General features: G+C 43.8%; 1 protein-coding gene across 1 annotated transcript in view; it reads right to left on the bottom strand.

The window, feature by feature from the left end:
* The window catches only part of CSMD3 (CUB and Sushi multiple domains 3), a 3,006,114-nt gene that overhangs the window by 1,111,004 nt on the left and 1,875,598 nt on the right, over positions 1-19,512 (bottom strand). The window contains exon 22 of the mRNA XM_078686868.1: positions 17,622-17,810. Coding sequence (XP_078542994.1) covers positions 17,622-17,810 — 189 coding nt within the window. The remainder of the gene's footprint in view (positions 1-17,621; positions 17,811-19,512) is intronic.

Raw genomic sequence — 19,512 nt, 5'->3', positions numbered from 1 at the left:
TTAAATGTATATGTATTAGTTTTAATTTTTTAATTATGTTTTAATATTTTTATTTAATATTTGTAACATTATATGTATTTTATAATTATTTTTACATTATTATTAATACATTTAAAAAAACGATATTTTTAATATCGATATTTTTGTACTACGATATTATTTTTTCGATATTTTTGTACTTACCTTGTTAGGGATAGGATTCCTATATTTTTGACTTCGATATTTTTGTTCCGATATTTTTGTATTTCGATATTTTTGATTTCGATATTTTGTCAGACATTCAAAATGAATAGGAGGGTTAATGGAGCTAGTTGATTGTGAATGAATAGAGTGAGGATTCCCTAAGATATGGGGGCTGAGAAGCAGTGGCTTTAATTTGATTGCTAAAACATTCTAGGTGTGCATGTTTTTAAATGAATTATCTAAATTTACAGTTGCCTTTAGTCCTTTGCAAGTGCAAAGGTACTAAACCTTCATTTTTAACTTTACCTTCTCAGCACAGAGGATCAGACCCTCCATCATTCCATCATTCCTCTTCCTGCCACCACTTCTCAACACAAAGCCTCCATACCCATTCTTCACCTAAGCCTCAGTCCATCTTCAGAATAAGAGCTCTCCTCCTTTGAGTAATTGTGGTATGCCATGCATTGTTCACTCAATCACAACCTACTTATGCTTGCATTCTGGCTCCTAAAGCCATGCAAAAACGAAACCTAGAAGTACTACAAGGCATTTGGGTATGCAGGACTCAATGGTATGGTCATGTCCTCCATGGAATGACTTGCATAGTGAGGATTTTATTGGAGATTCACCATCCCCCTCTTTGTTGTTTCTTCCCTTCCCATTTAACAGACACGTTTTCCATGTTGAGGATGATGGGTAATTTATTTAGGCTTTTTCTTTCTTTCCTTTCTGGTACCTATAGTCCTGAATTATTATAGGAAAACACTGTAAGAACTTCAAAGGTGCTATATTAATACAGTCTGTTTCATGTGAATGTATCAATACCTATTCAAAGACTCAGATAACTAAAATTATACCCATTACCCAACCTATTCACCAAGTATCACCACACTGCACATCCCGATACCTTATTACACACAGTTGGACCAGACAGCACACCACAAAACATTATCCCACGCCATACTATTCAACATGGCCTCCCCACCATAAACACAACAGTACATATCCAGCAAAGAACATTCCCCTACCGTGAACATATTGCAAGACGTTTTCCAAAGATGAAATCTCCACAAAATGTATAACATATGTATTTGTAAAGCACACGTTCACTACTATGGGTATCTTGGCACTGAATAACAGATGTTTGTTGTTACCGAACTCAATTGTACTCATTTTATCGACCTCAGGTGGATGAAAGGCTGAGTGGACCCGCTGGAATTTGAACCTGTGACCATGAGGTCGAACGCAGGCCCCTGCAGGAGACGCATTAGTCCACTGAACCACCAGACTCAGCTCCATGTATTATGCAGTACTAGTATAAGACAACAATACATACCACCAGCAATCCCCTACACACCACTATATGTCACAGTATGCAATTACTTCAAAATGCCAAGCAAGAGGGCAAACAACATCATGCAGCATTCTCGCTAAACACACCACATAGATCACCAAAAATATAATCCATCATACTCTAGACCATGCAGATAATGACCATAAAGTTCAGAACTATTGGTAACCAAACAAACTGAGAAATCTCATGCAAGTATCACAGCTATAACCCCTCCATCATAGTCCCACATCACTATGCGTGTAGGCATGCCACAACTCCACCTCTCACACCCTTCTCAAAACTGAAACAAAAAATCCAGTTTGCCACAATTCAACGTTCTCATAGACTATCACACTAGACTATCACACTACACATCACCACCCCACATTGCAATACACATTGCAATACCATACCACATCACACCTTACAAAAAAACAACCAACAGCAAAAGCAAAAGCAAAGTACCATACCGTTTCTGGACCAACCCATAACTCATCATTTTTTATCACTACTGGCTATACAAATAACATCAGATCAAGCCACTCAATTCAACCTTAACCATCTCATTCAACATGTGCACCTCATTCCAGTGAACAGCATAACACACCATGTTGCGCAATGTGTAACATACTCAACAATACACACCGAACGCATAGGCATACAATGCAACCATAACTTCAGATTACATCACAATCGCAAATGCACACACACATTCAACAGCACACTAGCTAAACCTATTTTTTCTAACCATACTACAGCAAACATCCCACCATATGACTAAATCATTCCACAGTATCTTGTCAGAATGAGATGCAACTTGCCCTGCAACCATTCCACATTAACCAGCTGTAACAAAATTCAACTCTGCAAAACTAGTCTGGCATTCACCTTACTTCATGGTATCACTTCAAGCTAATCTACAACAGTAAACAGATATAGTGCCCTGGAAACAAATGATAGAAATGAAACGATAGCTAGGACCACTGAGAAAGAGTGACACAGACAGAATTAAATCAAGCATGTACTCTCATAGGATACTTCCTAAAGCACCAGATCATACTAAACCGTGCATACCATCTGCACCGAAACAGATGACCAGTCACTGCTATCCTGCCTACTGCGATTACTGAGAGAATGTTTGAACTGACAAGGCAGGTCTGTGCACACAGAGCCAACATATGGGCCAACAAAGTTCACCTTTAATTATTACAAATATCACCAAGGAAACTAAAGACATTCGCATGGATACCATCTCCAAAAACAAAGGCAATTGCACATCACACATTTCTCATATCCACATACTGGCTTTGGTAGGTTTTGCAAAGCTACCACTTTTGGATTGTCATAGTCACCTCTAGTTTTTTATTTTTTTAGAGTGACACGTCTGCTGGTAAACTTAAACGCTAACACTATACTCTCATAATTTTTATATCTTTTCTCTCCTGGGTATTCTTGAGTTACATGTGCTAATCAATAAATTCAAAGTATATAGATATGATTAATAGAATGCACAGTTAGTTTATATTTTTATGTTTTGCAGCATTATATTCAAGTATTTATTGAATATATCTGCAGTATTTAATCTAAGTACTGACTTCTGTGTTACATTTCTTGCTATTGATTTTTGCAGAGTATCTATCAATCAATCAATCAATCATGACACTTGTATAGCGCGCTACTCACCCGGAGGGATCTCAAGGCGCTTGGCGAAGGGATCCGCTACTGCTCGAACAGCCAGGTCTTGAGTTGTCTCCTGAAGGCCAGGTGGTCCTGGGTCAGCCGAAGGTGGATGGGGAGGGAGTTCCATGTCTTGGCCGCCAGGTAGGAGAAGGATCTGCCTCCGGCGGTGGCTCTTCGGATGCGTGGTACGGCGGCGAGGGCGAGGCTAGCAGACCGTAGCTGGCGGGTGGGCGTGTGGAAGGTCAGGCGGTCGTTGAGGTGCTTGGGGCCCAGGTCGTGGAGAGACTTGTGTGCGTGGGTGAGGAGCCTGAACGTGATCCTCTTGTTGACGGGGAGCCAGTGCAGGTCCCTCAGGTGGCCGGAGATGTGGCCGCGTCGGGGCAAGTCCAGGATGAGTCGGGCGGAGGCGTTCTGGATGCGTTGGAGTCTTCTCTGTAGCTTGGCTGTGGTTCCGGCGTAGAGGGTGTTTCCGTAGTCCAGTCGGCTGGTGACGAGGGCCTGGGTGACCGTCTTCCTGGTTTCGGTCGGGATTCCTCGGAAGATCTTGCGGAGCATGCGGAGGGTGTGAAAGCATGAAGAGGAGACGGCGTTGACTTGTCTGGTCATCGAGAGGTAGTGGTCCAGGATGAAGCCCAGGTTGTGTGCGTGGTCCGTTGGCTTGGGGGCGGTGCCCAGGGCTGGGGGCCACCAGGAGTCATCCCAGGCGGAGAGAGATGATCCCAGGATGAGGACTTCCGTCTTGTCTGAGTTCAGTTTCAGGCGGCTGTTCTTCATCCACTCGGCGACGTCTTTCATCCCTTCGTGGAGGCTGGTTCTGGCGGTGTCGGGGTCTCTGGTGAGGGAGAGGATCAGCTGGGTGTCGTCGGCGTAGGAGATGATGTTGAGGTTGGGCTGGCGTGCGATGGTGGCGAGAGGTCTCATGTAGACGTTGAAGAGGGTGGGGCTGAGTGATGATCCTTGTGGAACGCCGCAGATGACTTCGGTGGCCTCGGATCGAAACGGGGGGAGGCGGACTCTCTGTGTTCTTCCGGCGAGGAACGAGATGATCCACTTCAGTGCCTTCTCTTGGATGCCGGTGTTGTTGAGGCGTTGGACTAGGGTGCGGTGGCAGACAGTGTCGAATGCTGCGGAGAGGTCCAGGAGGATGAGTGCCGCTGTTTCCCCGTTGTCAAGAAGGGCTCGGATGTCGTCGGTGGCTGCGATGAGGGCGGTCTCAGTGCTGTGGTTGGCTCTGAAACCGGACTACGAGGGGTCGAGGGATGCTTTTGTCTCGAGGAAGGCGGCAAGTTGTCTGTTGGCGATCTTCTCGATGACTTTGGCAGGAAAAGGGAGGAGCGAGATGGGGCGGAAGTTTTTGAGGTCGGTGGGGTCCGCAGTTGGTTTCTTCAGTAGGGCGCTGAGCTCGGCGTGCTTCCAGCTCTCCGGGAAGGTGGCGGTGTCGAAGGAGGTGTTGATGACGTCTCGGAGTTGGGGTGCGATGGTGGAGTCGGCCTTGTTGAAGACGTGGTGGGGGCAGGGGTCAGTCGGAGATCCGGAGTGGATGGTGTTCATCGCGCGGGTTGTGTCGCATTGGTTCGATGGTTGGGTGCGTGGATGGTGCGCCGAAGCTGTTGTGGATGTCGGCAATCTTGCGGTGGAAGAACGAGGCGAGGGAGTCGCAGAGATCTTGTGAAGGGGTGATGTCGTTGTTGCCGGTGCTGGGGTTGGAGAACTCCTTGACGATGCTGAAGAGTTCCTTGCTGTCGTGGGCGTTGTTGTCCAGTCGATCCTTCAGAGATTTCTTCTTGGTGGTGCGGATGAGCTGGTGATGCTTGCGGGTCGCGTGTTTGAGGGCGGTCATGTTGTCAGTGGTTCGGTCGAGGATCCAGGCTTTCTCGAGGGTGCGGCAGGTCTTCTTGGAGTCCTTGAGTTCGTCGGTGAACCAGGGGGCCTTTTTGCTTCTGGGTTTGCTGGGAGGGTTCTTCAGTGGTGCGAGGTTGTCGGCGCAGGCGGTCAGCCACTGCGTGAAGTTGCGGGCTGCTTCGTTGGGGTCCGGTGTGCTGGCAGGAGGGTTCTGGCTGAGGGAGGTGGTGAACTGGTCGGCGGTGATCTTGCTCCAGCTTCTGTGAGGGACCTGTTGCGGGTGGTGGGTGGTGGTTTTTCTGAAGCTGAAGTGGACGCAGCTGTGGTCGGTCCAGTGAAGTCCGGTGGAGTGGCTGAAGGCGATGTGCTTGCTGTATGAGAAGACAGGATCAAGCGTGTGGCCGGCGTAGTGGGTGGGGGTGTTGACCAGTTGCTTGAGTCCGAGGTTGGCTAGAAGAACAGAGGTTTCTAGAGGAACACAGTCTAGCAGAATGAAAACAAGTGAAACAGGATCATGCCAATCTTTGTTAATTGCTTATTCTGAAGAGTTTCAATACGGTGAAATGATGCTAAATACAAAGAGAGAGGTGTTAAAGGCTTCATTCTACCTAAAGATGTAGGAAAGGGAGGCACTTAGCCTTCGCTTGCTGAAATGATCAGTTCCAGATGACCTACAATGACAAGAATAGCAGGCTTTGCTGCTTTATTGAATGTAAAACTTTTGTTAAAACAGTTGTCTGCCATGCTTGAATTAGATTACTACTACTCAGAAGTAGCAGAATGGTAGTGGTGTTGCTAAAACATATAAATGCAATCATGTTAGAGGACTTCCCTTCATTTACACTTTTTAGTAAACATTGTTGCTGCCATTTAATTTGTCTTTATTGTGGTTACAATTCATATTATATGGACTAGATTAGGATTTAGATTTTCAAATAATTCTTCAAAATGGATTCCTAGCATTCTCCAGTGTGTTATTAATTAATGAAAAGGGTTTGGGGTTCAATCGATTATCCCTGGAACGTCCTAAGGGCTTGATCATTATCGAAAAAACATCTCACTTAGATGGTGCTCAGTTTGTTGTGGGTTGTTTGCAGTTCAAAAATCTCTTTTTCACTGGACCTAACGTCTACTCCCACTACTCCACTCCCCAAACATACTTGGGCGAGGAATTGGAACAGAGCCGATATCCCTGCCCTTTGTTCCTCTCTATCGGCTTCCGACCCTATCCTGGCCGATCTTACGCCGTCTAGGCAGTTGGATGCTCTTGGCAGCTGGCTCCTGAAGGCCTGCGATCAGGCTGCCCCCTTGAAGCATGTAATAGTCAAGCGCGCCCACAACGCGAACAAATGGTTCTCTCCCGCACTTAAGGCAAAAAAACTCCCCCCCCCCTCACCTTCCTCAACGATTCCCTTGACCAGGGGATCGTCCCAGCCCTTCACAAAACTGCCATTGTCATTCCTCTTTTAAAAAAACCAGGGGCTGACCCTACCTCTCCTTCCAACTACCGTCCCATTTCCCTCCTCTCCTTTCTGGCTAAGGCCCTGGAAGCCCACGTTACTCAGGTCCTAGGTGCCTTCATTGAGGAGAGTTGGGGATTTGCTTCCCGGCAGGCCGGCTTTCGCCCTCGGCACTCCACCGAGAAGGTTGTTATTTCTGTGATGGACGACCTCAGAGAGGGGCTTGATACCAATACGCCCCAGGCCCTGGTCCTTTTAGATCTCTCCGCCGCCTTTGACACAGTTGATCATTCCATTCTTCTCACCCGTGTCAGGGCGGCGGGTGTCGAGGGTCCTGCCTTGGCCTGGATCAGCTCCTATCTGAGGGATCGCTGAGGGATCGCTCTCAGGCCGTCCATTTGGCCCAATTCACCGCCTCCCCTCACTCAGTCCGGTGTGGTGTCCCCCAGGGTTCTTCCCTTTCTCCGTTATTATTTAACCTATGTATCTATCCCCTTATTTCTGCACTTCAAAACATGGAGGTCACCGTATACAATTACGCTGATGACCTCCAACTCATCTTTTACCTATCACATTCCCCTACCAGTAGTAACGGCAATCATCTGAAATTAAATCCGGATAAGACGGAACTTGTCGTTACTGGTAGCACTCCTAGTCCTTGGTCCTCTAGTTTTTGGCCCCCTTCCCTGGGTTCTTCCCCCACTCCCTCTCTTTCTGTAAAAACTCTAGGGATCTCACTCAACAAGCACCTCACCCCCCACACTCAGATCAAGTCTTGAACGCCTCCCTTTCTGAAGCGATCGTGCCCGACGAATGGAAGCACGCTATGGTGGTCCCATTATTAAAAAAGACCAACTTAGACCCCAACAACCCCTCTAACTTCCGCCCCATTTCGTTGCTTTCATGTTTCTCTAAAATTTTGGAGAAACATGTCAACTCTTTGCTTAATCTTCACGTGGAGTCCTCTAACTTTCTTCATGGCTCACAATCCGGGTTCAGGGCTGGCTTCTCGACTGAAACCACTCTCCTTGGTGTGTCGGAATCCATCAGGCAGAAAGTGGACAACGGGGAGACGGTGGCACTCATTTTGCTTGGCTTGAGTGCCGCATTCGACACCGTCTCCCATTCCATCCTGTTGTCCACCCTGAGAGAGGTGGGTGTCGATGGTGCTGCCCTGGCCTGGATCTCTAACTTTTTATCTAATCGCACGTTTCAAGTCTTTTCCTCTACTTCCATCTCTTCTATCTTTCCCTCTAAGCACGGTGTCCCTCAGGGATCTATTCTTAGTCCTCTCTTTTTCAATTTATATGTGAGACCCCTTGCTTTTTTGGCGGAACAGGCAGGTCTCTCTATTTACTCCTACGCTGATGACACTCAAGTCATCTACTCTCTCTCTACCAACAAACATCTCCCTTTCTCCTCTCTCCAAACTGGACTAAAGCAGATTGCGGCATGGATGTTGGAGCATAAATTGAAACTAAACGGGGAGAAAACAGAACTGCTCCTGTTTGGCTCCGACACCTCGCTCTGGGGCCCACATCATTGGCCACCGGAGATGGGCCCTCCTCCCATTCCAACCTCGTCTGCCCGTAACCTCGAGGTCCTCCTGGACAATCAATTGTCTTTCAGGCAGCATGTCGTGAAAGTCTCTGCCACCTGTACTACCATCATCAGGTGGCTTAGGAAAATCTCATGGATGCTGCCGGCTGACACCTTGAAAACTGTAGTCCAGGCTCTTGTCATCTCACGCCTGGACTACGGCAACATCTTACTTCTAGGTGCCTGTAAGGAGGTCACTAAGAAGTACCAGGTAGTACAAAATATGGCGGTTCGCCTGATTTGCAATCTACCCGCCAGAGCCTCAACCTCTTCCCACCTGCGTAATCTACATTGGCTACGGATTGAGAGCAGGGTTAAATTCAAGGCTTTATGTTTTATGCATAAAATTCTGACAGGAAAAGCCCCTCCCTATCTATCTGTTTTGGTGCAGCAATATCTTCCACCTCGTACACTTAGGTCCTCCACCCAGAATAAGCTCAGGATCCCACGCATCAAGAGAGCAAAAATGGGTGGTCGCTCTTTTGCTCTGCTGGCGCCCTCTCTTTGGAACTCTCTACCCCCCCCTCTGCGTTCCGAAATGTGCCTTCTTACCTTCCGTAAGGGAATCAAAACCTGGCTTTTTAATATGTAAGTTTGCTGATTTCCTTCCCTTCTCATTTTTAATATTGTTTCACACTCATAGCGCCGGGAAACCTACGGGTAGCTGAGCGCTCAAGAAATTCAATAATAATAATAATAATAATAATAATAATAATAATAATTCTGTTGTCTCCTCCTGTTTCTTTGCCCTTCGCACCATATGTAAAATCTCCTGGTTCTTCTCTGTTCCTGCCCTTAAACTTATCCTTATGGCGATGGTTCTGTTCCGGCTGGACTATGGGAACATTGTATATAATGGAGCCCCCGCCTACGCTTTCCACCGTCTCCAGCTAGTCCAAAATCAGGCCGCCCGCCTGATCCATGGCCTGCCCAGATTTCATCACGTCACTCCCCTTCTTCAATCCCTACACTGGCTCCCTATCAAAGAGCGGGCTCTCTTTAAATTGGGATGCACTACTTTTCAGGCCTTGGCGGGGACTGCCCCTGACTTCATCTCCTCCGCCATCAGTACTTACTGCCCCAACAGAGAACTCTGCTCCTCTACTAAATCTCTGCTCTCTGTCCCCCGGTTTAAGAAAAAGAAATCCGGGGGCTTGAAATTCAGGGTCCTTGCCCCTATCTTTTGGAACTCTCTTCCCTTCCACATTAGATCTATCCCTTCCTATTCTAATTTTCGTAGAGCACTGAAGACTTTTCTTTTCTCCCGTGCTTTTCCATCCTAGCATCTTGCTCCACTTAACACACACCTCTGGCTAAGCGTCCTCCCAGCGCCATGAAACCGCATGGTATAAGTGCGCTATATAAATTGTTGTAAATTCAAATTCAAATTCAACTGGTTTTCTGTTTTGAGTTGGCATATTGACTGAGCCCTTGGTTCCAGGGGTCTATAAAATCGAACTCTGCGATTCTAGAACAATCTAGAAAACCTATAAATCCAGTGCCCAGTGTGCATGCTCTGACCCCAAAGCATGTCGAAATTTTCTTAAGAATTGATTGGCATATTTAACTTTCCTATAAGGCCATAGTATATGGTGTGAAACTACACCCATGGCATTGAAATATCAATTTTACTTGTGGACTGCTGCACCTATTCTGCCATCCACTACAGTGGCACTTAACACATGGCTCCAGGCCTACCATGTGTAGCTTAACTGCTACAGTGTAAACCCTACAGCGTGAATGGACAAAATATTCATTACTGTCAAGTACAGACCATGCTTTTAAATAACAGTAGGTCACCCCAAATAGGCCGTGTAGCCGGTAAAAAAAGGTGCATGATATTTAAAAGTGGGACATGTAAAAATTGAATGTTGCCATACTTCTATAGTGACCAGGCCCTAAAAGCTATTTTTACTGTCAAAGGCCTAGCTGTGCTATGTGGAAAACCAGAGTGCTCATTGAAATTGTAAAAATGCTATGTGATGTGAAAACATGGGCCCAACTAGACAAACAAATAAAACATTATTTTTAATAGGTATTAAAACTCCTATCCAATGAAGTCTGATCTTTAGAAACATTGGAGGAAAGTAACTTTTAGAAAACTACCTCTTCCCTGCCTGAGCCTTCATGGGCTAATCAGCATTAGTCTCCTACAGCGGGTTAGTCTGTATGTTGCCTGCATGAGGAGTGACTGAGGTGTGAACATCCTCCCAGGAGCTACACAGTAGGTCAGTTTGATTTACGGTTTGACCATAATGAGCAGTGATGACTCCTTTGAGCTCAGCAGACTATTTACAGGATGTGGTATGTAGGCATCCTGTTAGTACAAGAGTGTTGAATCCTGCCTTACCGCTCTGTTGTGAGGCATAAAATGTTTGCCCTCTTCAAAGGATTCAAACAGGTTCAGATAACAATTATTGTGTACCTCCTATCTGGTCATGTAGGGACTCTGTTTTGGTTTTTAGACATCTGTCTCCTGCGTTGCTGTGGTTCTAGTGACTGCCTCTAACTGGATTTTAGTGTTAGATGTAGGAGTACACTAGTGATTGTCGCTGGTTTTCCCCTACCAACAGCCTAGTGACCCTTAGAAAGCTGAACCTTCACCCAGCCTTCCTCAGAACACTTTCTGGACATGTGGAAGATCAGAAAAATGATGGACCTGCGGCCTGTGACCTGATGCCTTGAAGGGTTGGACCTGCTCCCTCTTCTATCCAGGACAAATAAGTTGACTCTAAGAGTCAGTTGACTGACCTCATGTACGGCTACAGTGATACAACCAGCTGCATGAGGCCTATTCCTGAAAATACCTAGTTGACCATTAGCAACTCTATTTTGCTGTTTTGCTGTTGGCCTCTGCCTGACACCTTGGGAGTTTATAAAAAGTCTTCCATGACATCCTGGGAACCTTAAAAGTGTGCTCCTGTGTATATTTGGGCTACAGAAGAGAGTTTAAAAACTTATGAAAACATTATCTCCATAGCTTGAGGATAACAGGAAAAATAGGTAAAGTGTATACACCTGGTGCATATATTTGTGTGTAACTGTGTGTAACTGCATAAAACAAGTATGGGTTCCCTGATCCCGAGTGCAAAAGGAACTGGGCCAGAAAAGTTTCTAAAAAAGAACAAAGCATTCTACAACCATTGAGTTGGCCTTTCACCTTCATGTAAATGAATATAACTGCACACACTCTCTAAATGAAAATGAAATGCAAATTAAAGTAACCAGTGCCAAATGCATTCTTTTATGTTATGAATATTCTGTTGATTAACATGATCACTGCAGATGTCTCTGTATTTAAGCAGCCACATAACTAAATTCTGCTAAGTTCACCAGGGAATAGTGACGTGTAAGTATAATGCTACAAGTCCTAGCCTGAAGCTGAAAGCACTGTACATATGCAAGTTATTATTTTAAATTGTATTTACACACAGTATAAGATGGGCTGCAGCAAAATGTGCAAATACATTTTGGGTATTATGTCTAAAGCCAAACTGCAGTCATAAAACCTGTGATTCACAAAATGATAGGTTTTGTGACCACTAAATGCCTATTTGTCTTTTAAATGTTGTAAACACTACAAAGCAATTCACAAATTGGTCTTAAGAAGTGGCTTCCAATCATAGTGAATCGCACTTTGCCCCCTACCTCATGGACATTCTTTAAGTAGTTCAGACTGTGACCAAAAGTGATTTGCATTAAGTAGTTCAGACTGTGACCAAAAGTGATTTGCAATTTTGTGAACAGATCTATTAGTATATAGGTTTACAAGATTAATTTACGTTCGCAAAACATTGGTGCGCAATTTGCAACCACATTTTGTCAATCGATATTCGGTAGACCTGGCCCTTAGGGTTTAAGATAAAACTTGTGTAATAAAATATATATATATATATATATTTATAGTAATACGCAATCAGACTATACACAGTGCAAACCTTTATTAAGTTTCCATTAGAAGGAAGCAACTGATAACACCCTTAATTTACCTCTCAAAAATAATAACTATTGTCACCTTTAAGCAGCAGATCGCTGCATCCATTAAAGATGTTGACTGGCCCTAGGGCAGTCTTTCGATTTTTTATTATCCAATTACACACATTTACAAAGAATCTAGGTGGCTCCCGAGAAGGCGTGTTCTTCTTTTGCTGTTTGCCTTCTATCTATGGAGAAATGGAGACCACATCCCTTTTCAGCCAGATACACCTAAAGGTCAGTATTATTTGTTCTGGAATAGTGGTTTACTTTTTTTTTTTTAATATGGCAACTGTTATTGTAAAAATAAAAATACAATTTCAGTGTGAATCCTGCCCACTGATGTCATACAAGACTCATGTATAGGAAGAGGATGCTTAAAACAAAATCCATTGCTTCTCAAAGCTCATGGTACCTCCCTTTCTCTATCAAATCAGGCCACTTGCAAGGTGCACATGGTCTCAGATTGAGAACTGTGCGGGGCGGAATTCCTCTGGGGAATTCAAGTCTATACCACACAATTATAACAGGTCCAGTGCTCCTGCTTCAGGATTTACTGGCTGAAGGAACAACAAACCAAAATGTACAGGTCTGGAAAACTAGCATGTAAAATCACTGCAACTTATCTCTCGATCGTTTTCTTTTCAAATTCGTGGAAAAGCACAGCAGTAAAATCATTTAAAGCATATCTCATGCCTGACGTACGGCATCAAAAAACTCCCCATATAGGAAACTAGATAAACACCCACTGTTCCATCTGTGGCACTCCACAGAGTAGGGTGCTACTTGCCTGCAGTTGCAGAGTTGCACCGCTCTAGGAGTATGAAGTACTGTATAAATACAATACAATATACCATACTCAAACCCTATAGTAGTGCATGTCCCTAATGATGGCAATAGAGAGCTAGGCAAATTACTACTGACATAACCTATCCATGTATTTTATAAACATACAGATTTAACTTGGGCACTTATTCCAAGGTATGTTTTCAATTCCAATCCAGGCATAGATGAATGTTTACTCAAAGGTCCAAATTCTGAGTTAATCTTCAGTTACCACGTTCTACAGTTTTCTCCTAACAGATTTCCCCAGAAGGAAGAAATGCTCAGACATAAATGCAAAACTTCCAGCAATTAGTGTGGGAAACATCAATTCCACTCGATAGGCTATATTCGCAGGTGGGGAACTCAGGAAAAGTTAATGATACAACCCATTAAATATTGTCCAAACTAGGGGAGCGATAATTACCATGTGCACTAATTATGGCCCAATACTACCTAACTTGAAATCATGGTCTTAGTCTCAAAATCCGCCTCTGTGATTCTGGCATGATAATATCCATACAGGTAAACAGGATCCATTATACAGTGCTATGTTTTCCACATTGAGCTTACTTTGAAATATGGCCCATGCAGCTTATGTGTTTGCTTCCAAGTCTAAATTATCTTTTCTGTTGGCAGTTACTGGTTGGAGGGGGGGATGAAACCATCCTCAAACAGAAACCATAATTCCTGTGTACCACAAGCAAACCACAAATGAACCTGTATTCAAACCTCTATTAGCATGGCAAAAAGGCAGTCAGGCTGAATTTAGAGGCTATATATAAAGTAGTTATGCAGCACACAAACAGTAATAAAGTAAAAACACAACAAAAGAAGAATGCCAACCCAATTTAGAACCATAGGGTAAGATTTAATAAATAAGTTGTGGCCAAAATAACAAACATCCTATCAGTAGAACTGGAGATATGCCATTTTAAAGATTTAAGTGAACATACTGTCTTAAAGCTCAAAGTGCCAAATGTGATTATCTGGATGTGCCGGTCCGGGAAAAGATCATAAGTTCAGTCTGACTGCGATAGAGCACAGGCTGAATATAGGGACCAAGTTAGTCCCAGTGACTAAAGTACCTTTAATTCTGGTTGCTGAGTGTTGGGAATTCCCTTGCTGATGATGCATCACTAAGGAATGGCTCCAGGGAAGCTGCAGGGCTGTGATGTGAAGTCCTGTGTCATTGTAGAAGATGCTGTCGTCAAGAAGCTAGCACTCAAAATGCTTGCGTCGAGGATGCATCTCTCAGCAACAGGTCTGTAGAATCTGCGATGGGAGGTCCAGCATCTGGGATGCGATGCACAACGGCAGTTCCAAAACGGAGCTGCACCATGCTACATTGGTTCTGCCCAAAGAACTACAGCTGTGCTGGCAGAGCACCATCAGGCCCACTTCCAAGGGTCCAGGTCCAAGTGGCATGATCCACAGCAGAGTGAGTCCAGGTGCTGTGTTTAAAGTGGTTGGAGCCTTTTCTGTCCCTGTTGCTCTGATCAGGAGGCCTGCCAACTAGCCCTTGGAGTCACTCCGGTGGTCCAGGGAACAAGATTTAGGTCCAGTCCTTCTCACACAGGCAGCAGGGCAAAAGTGTATTTTTCTGTCACAGCAGTGCTTCTGAGTCTTCCACAGGTCCAGATGTTCACTGAAGAGTTAGGATTGAGGGTCCATTATTTATACCTAGTACCCACTTTGAAGTAGAAAAAGGTTCTGGAGGTTTCTACCCTCAAGATGTTTGGAATTTCCTGCCTGGGCACCAGCTCGTTTAGGAACACAAAAAATGAGTGTCTTTTGTGATGGGCAATTGTGGTAGGGGACAGCTCCTCCCCCCTCATCAAGTCAGAGATGGCCCATCCTACCATCACCTATTCCCCCTTTGTCTTACTGTCTGGGAGCAATACAAAAAGACCAAATGGCAGCTACACCTAGTCATATAGCTCAACATGCACCAAATGGTCAGGACAAAAAAAAATGGCTAATTTCTAAAAGTGGCATTTTGAGAAGTGTGACATAAATCCACCCTTACCATTAAAGAGAGTTTACAATTACAGTTCTTTAGACACAAAAGTTCATGTGCGAATTTGGTGTATACCAATTTTACCATGTTTTAATGAGAGAGCACAAGCACGTTAGCACTGGTTAACAGTGGTAAAGTAGCAAAAGAGAACAAAAATGGTTTCAGAAAGCTGAAAGGTGAAGGCACAAGGTTTAGGCATGACCCTGCATAGAGAGCTAAGTTTAACGCCTTCATTGAAGTTCTTTCCTTCTGCCATCAGTCCTCTGATTTAGAAAGGAATGGTGTCGGGTAGCATGGGATGTTCAGTCTCTTTCATGGCTTCCTCTGTCTCCATCTTGGCCTGCACAAAAGAGAGGACCATTCAGGGTTGGCTCATAAAAGATGTTTTATTGATTAGTTCCATATCTTGTCTGATGTTGTTAGTCAATTCAGTGCAAAACTGCCTGAGTGTGTTTGTTGCACTATGTAAGTAACAACTCAAATGATTTGACCTCAAATACCTTGCAAATAAAGGATTTCAAACTATTTTTTGGGTGCCCTTAGGCCCTAAACACCGGGCCAGTGGGAATCTTAGAACAAAGTGGGCTGAAATTATGAGTTTTCCCTTGTTCTTTGGTGATGGAGCAATGTCATCTGAGATGTAGCAAAGGTTTCTGCTGCTTTACCCCTGAGTAGACGGGGTTGGTCCTGATGATCAATCCTCTTACGAGTACCACTGTTGCATTCGGCTACCAGAATCAGGAATGTTGACACATTTATTTGTTAGCAGACTGTGATTGTATTGATTGAAGGCATGTGAGGTTGGAGACCTCTCATGATATTTTCTCTGATGTAATCTCGAAGGAAGAAGAATCGCGTTGGTTGGGCTGCTCCTTTCTTGATTAATGGAGCTGTGATAAAGAATAATGCCTGAAAAGTTTTTAAATCTGCTGCATCTTAGTCTCCTTATTGGGTGGCACACAATTGGATACATAATCTTGTCAAAAAGGGATATTGGGAAAACTTTAATTTAAAACATTTTGAATACACTAGAAACTGTACTGAACTTGATAAGTGCTTCCCCTCTGGGGAATTTCTTATATGTGAATAAGTGAGTTAGATGGCAGCCCTGGGGTTCAAGCACCTAGTGTATTTGATCTCAAAACAGTACACCCGTGCAGTGGGATTTGACCATTTCTGCCAGAAAGCGTAGAGGTTTAATATATAAGGAATCAAACCTGAGACTTGTTGGTCACACATCCCCAAATCAGGTGCGCTAACCCAATAGGATCAATATTGTGAGACCTGTACATGTGTCTGGCTTGAATGAGCTTCTGTTGCAACATTCAGATGAGCTGAATGAGAATGGCCCTCTTGGTCAACAATCAAACAATAGGGTCTTTGAGAAGATGAAATAAAAACTATTTCATGTGTTCATGGTTATTTCACAGAAGGAATTTTCTGAGAATTGACAAAAAAGTATAATCATCCAGAAACAGCTTTATAAAAATCACACATTTTATTTTGCAAATATCTGTCAATAGCCTATAAACATTGGCACATCTACTGAAACATATTAGTTGTAACCGTATCTACTTTGACCAATGGTTAAAATGTACAATCTTCCCTCTATTTTCTTCTATTGGCTCTAAAGATTGCCCCGCCCCATTTCTCAAAGTGTTAGCCCCTGACTCTTTTGGCTGAACTGTTTACCTTCCCCACTCCTCCCCCCCCGCTGCCCACCAGATGTTCTCGTCTATTTGCATCTCTGATACCAGTGATGTTGGTAACTGGGGTCATGTATCCTCTCCAGAGATATTTTGTCTAACATGTCAGTGGTTGGCTTCGTTCCCAATAAAACAGGGTAGGTAGATTTAGGGTAGGTAGATTAATTGCATACCTCATGGAAGGAGATGTGAGTATATATTTTCCTTGCAAGTCACTGTTTGTTTCCAGTCTACTGTAGATAATGTGGTGATCAAACTGCATACTTTTCAGAATTACTTTCAATTGGTACACAACATGCCCTTATCCGGGGGAAAGTATCTCAGGCTTAGTTTACTGCACACATAGGTGTGTAACGTGCTGATCATGTTTAAACAGGTTTGACTTTGTACAGGGCCAACTCAGCATTGTCTGTATCCAAGTGTAAAACCATGGATACACTTAAATATGGTAAATTGAAAGGGAGTAATGATGGAAGTAGCGGTTATTACCTTCCCTCAGAAAAGTACCCTCAAACACCCAAAAGAATTCTCTTGGAAATAGGGGAAAGATGTAAATGAGATGACATGTGATATATATACAGTCAGTCATAATCATAATAATTTTATTTGGTTAATTAAAACCACGAAAGCATGGTGAAAAATCGATTGAGAAAAACAGAATAATACACAATCATGACAGAATAATACACAATCATAAGCAAAAGTCAATCACACATAATTTATGGCCCTGGTTACATACATAGATATATATATACTCTCTTCATAATAACTGCCAATGGGCCTCGTGTTAAGTTTATATACTATTCTGTATAATTGTAGAATACAGAGGGGACTATTGGTATATCTCCTTCATCACCCTCCACATTACAAGAAATATATTTTGACATTGTGATCCTTCAATAATAAAGTTATAAACTACGTGGCAAGAAAATAAAGTCATGCTTTACATTTTCAAGACAATGACCACACATACAAGCAAAGGAAAGCTGCTGACCACGTACCCACACACCTTGGCAGAGGTGCACTCCAAACACGACGACCACCACCAAGACAGATGACTTCAGATGCTCCTTCAAGGCGATAACCGGGTAAACAGGAGAAAGTCAGTGTGTCTCCGACTCCAAAGTTATATCCCATTCTGTTACCAAACTGAGGAGTGCCCGTGTCTTCACATGGCTCAAGATTGTATTCTGTAGGGAGATGAAACCAACAAAAAACGTTAACATGTCATATCTTGTGTATTCAACCATCTTTTATAAATTCTGTTTGCATACCAAACTGACTTTAAACATTCTTTTATTGAAATACAAATTAGCACAGGTAAGGTTCAAAGACACTACTAAGATGCTTGTGTAGACGGTCCTGTTTTAAGACATCGCAAGAGTTCTGACATGAGATGAGTGAATGAGAACAATAAAAAGCAGGTTATAGAGACCTACAGCTCTTTTTGGTGATATGGTTTATTTACCTCTTCTCTACCCCCCAAATGAATAATTTTGCCTCTCTAAGTGATGGTGTTAATTCAGCTATATTCTGATTGTATTGTTAGTCACTGAGTTGCTGGTACTAAGGAAACTGAAGTAGCGTTGTACTTCAGAGAAACAAATGTGACATCTTGTGCATTGTGTTCTTAAAGTCTGATACTTTTCGTATAGTATTGTACGCATCCTCAACACAACACAATCTAGATTCAGGCCTAACCACAGTAGAAGGACCACCCTCATTGCTGCCATTGCCAACATCTAGATTATCATCCACAGAGGTGAACCCCTGGCCCTTACCCTATTGGATCCTTCCACAGCCTTTCACACAGTCTCCCAACCAATTCTTATCGAACAGCTGAGCAAAAGCTGGCATCCAAGAACCAGTACATCACTAAATTTGCTTATTCTTGGGAGGCTGCAACCTCATGTGTGGAGTTTCAAAAGGATCCTCACTCAGCCCCATTCTGTTCAATGCCTACATGACCCCCACTCGCCAGCATCATCTACACCCATGGAAGCAACGTCATACCCTGTGCTGACCACACCCAGCTTAAACTCTCCCACACTGGCAAGATGCCAAACACCCAAATCATTTTTTCTGTCTGCATGACCGAAGCCGCCAGACATGAAAACATGCTGCTCAACACAGACAAGAAGGAAATAGTAGTCTTCTAAAAAAAAAATCTCACTCTGGAACTCCACCTGGTGGCCTCCCGAACTCAGACACACGATCCACCCAGCAACCCACATAAAGAACCTCAAAAAAATAATTGTAAACCAACTCGCCATGACTAGCCAAATTAATGCAGTCTCCGTTTCCTGCTTCCACACACTCAAAGTGGTCAAGAAAATGTTCAAACACCTCCCCACCAACATTCAGTTCAAAACTCAAGCCCTCATCACCACTAGGCTACAGTAATGCACTCTAAGCTGGAATCAATGTTTAACTGACCAGAATACACAAGACCATACAAAACTCTGCAGCCAGTCCCACCTTCAACCTCTCATTCTGCATGTTTATCACGCCACACCTCAAAAAGCTCCACTGACACCCCAATCCACAAACAAGCACTCTTCAAAATCCTTACACATGCACACAATGCCTTACAAAACATGGGTCCCTCAACAACAGCATAAAAATCCTCAAAGCTACTAGACTGCTCTAAACTGAACTCCTATCCTCACACACTTTCCTCATATGCAAAGTCAGTTTGGGCAGTCTTGCATTCTCCTTCCTCACTCGTAAACCTGAAATGACCTGCCCAGCACATCAGAGCCTCCACCTCAGTTCTTGGATTCCAAAAGAAACTGAAAACCTGGTTCTTGTGATAGCCACAACCATGTCTTGGCCCATAAAGCTCCTGCTTTAGCGCTGGGATAAGAAGAATTGGTCTGACTTGATGAGGGA

This window comes from Lissotriton helveticus, chromosome 4_1, assembly GCF_964261635.1.
Source record: "Lissotriton helveticus chromosome 4_1, aLisHel1.1, whole genome shotgun sequence".
NCBI lineage: Eukaryota > Metazoa > Chordata > Amphibia > Caudata > Salamandridae > Lissotriton > Lissotriton helveticus.
This window is presented reverse-complemented; position numbering and strand designations above follow the sequence as displayed.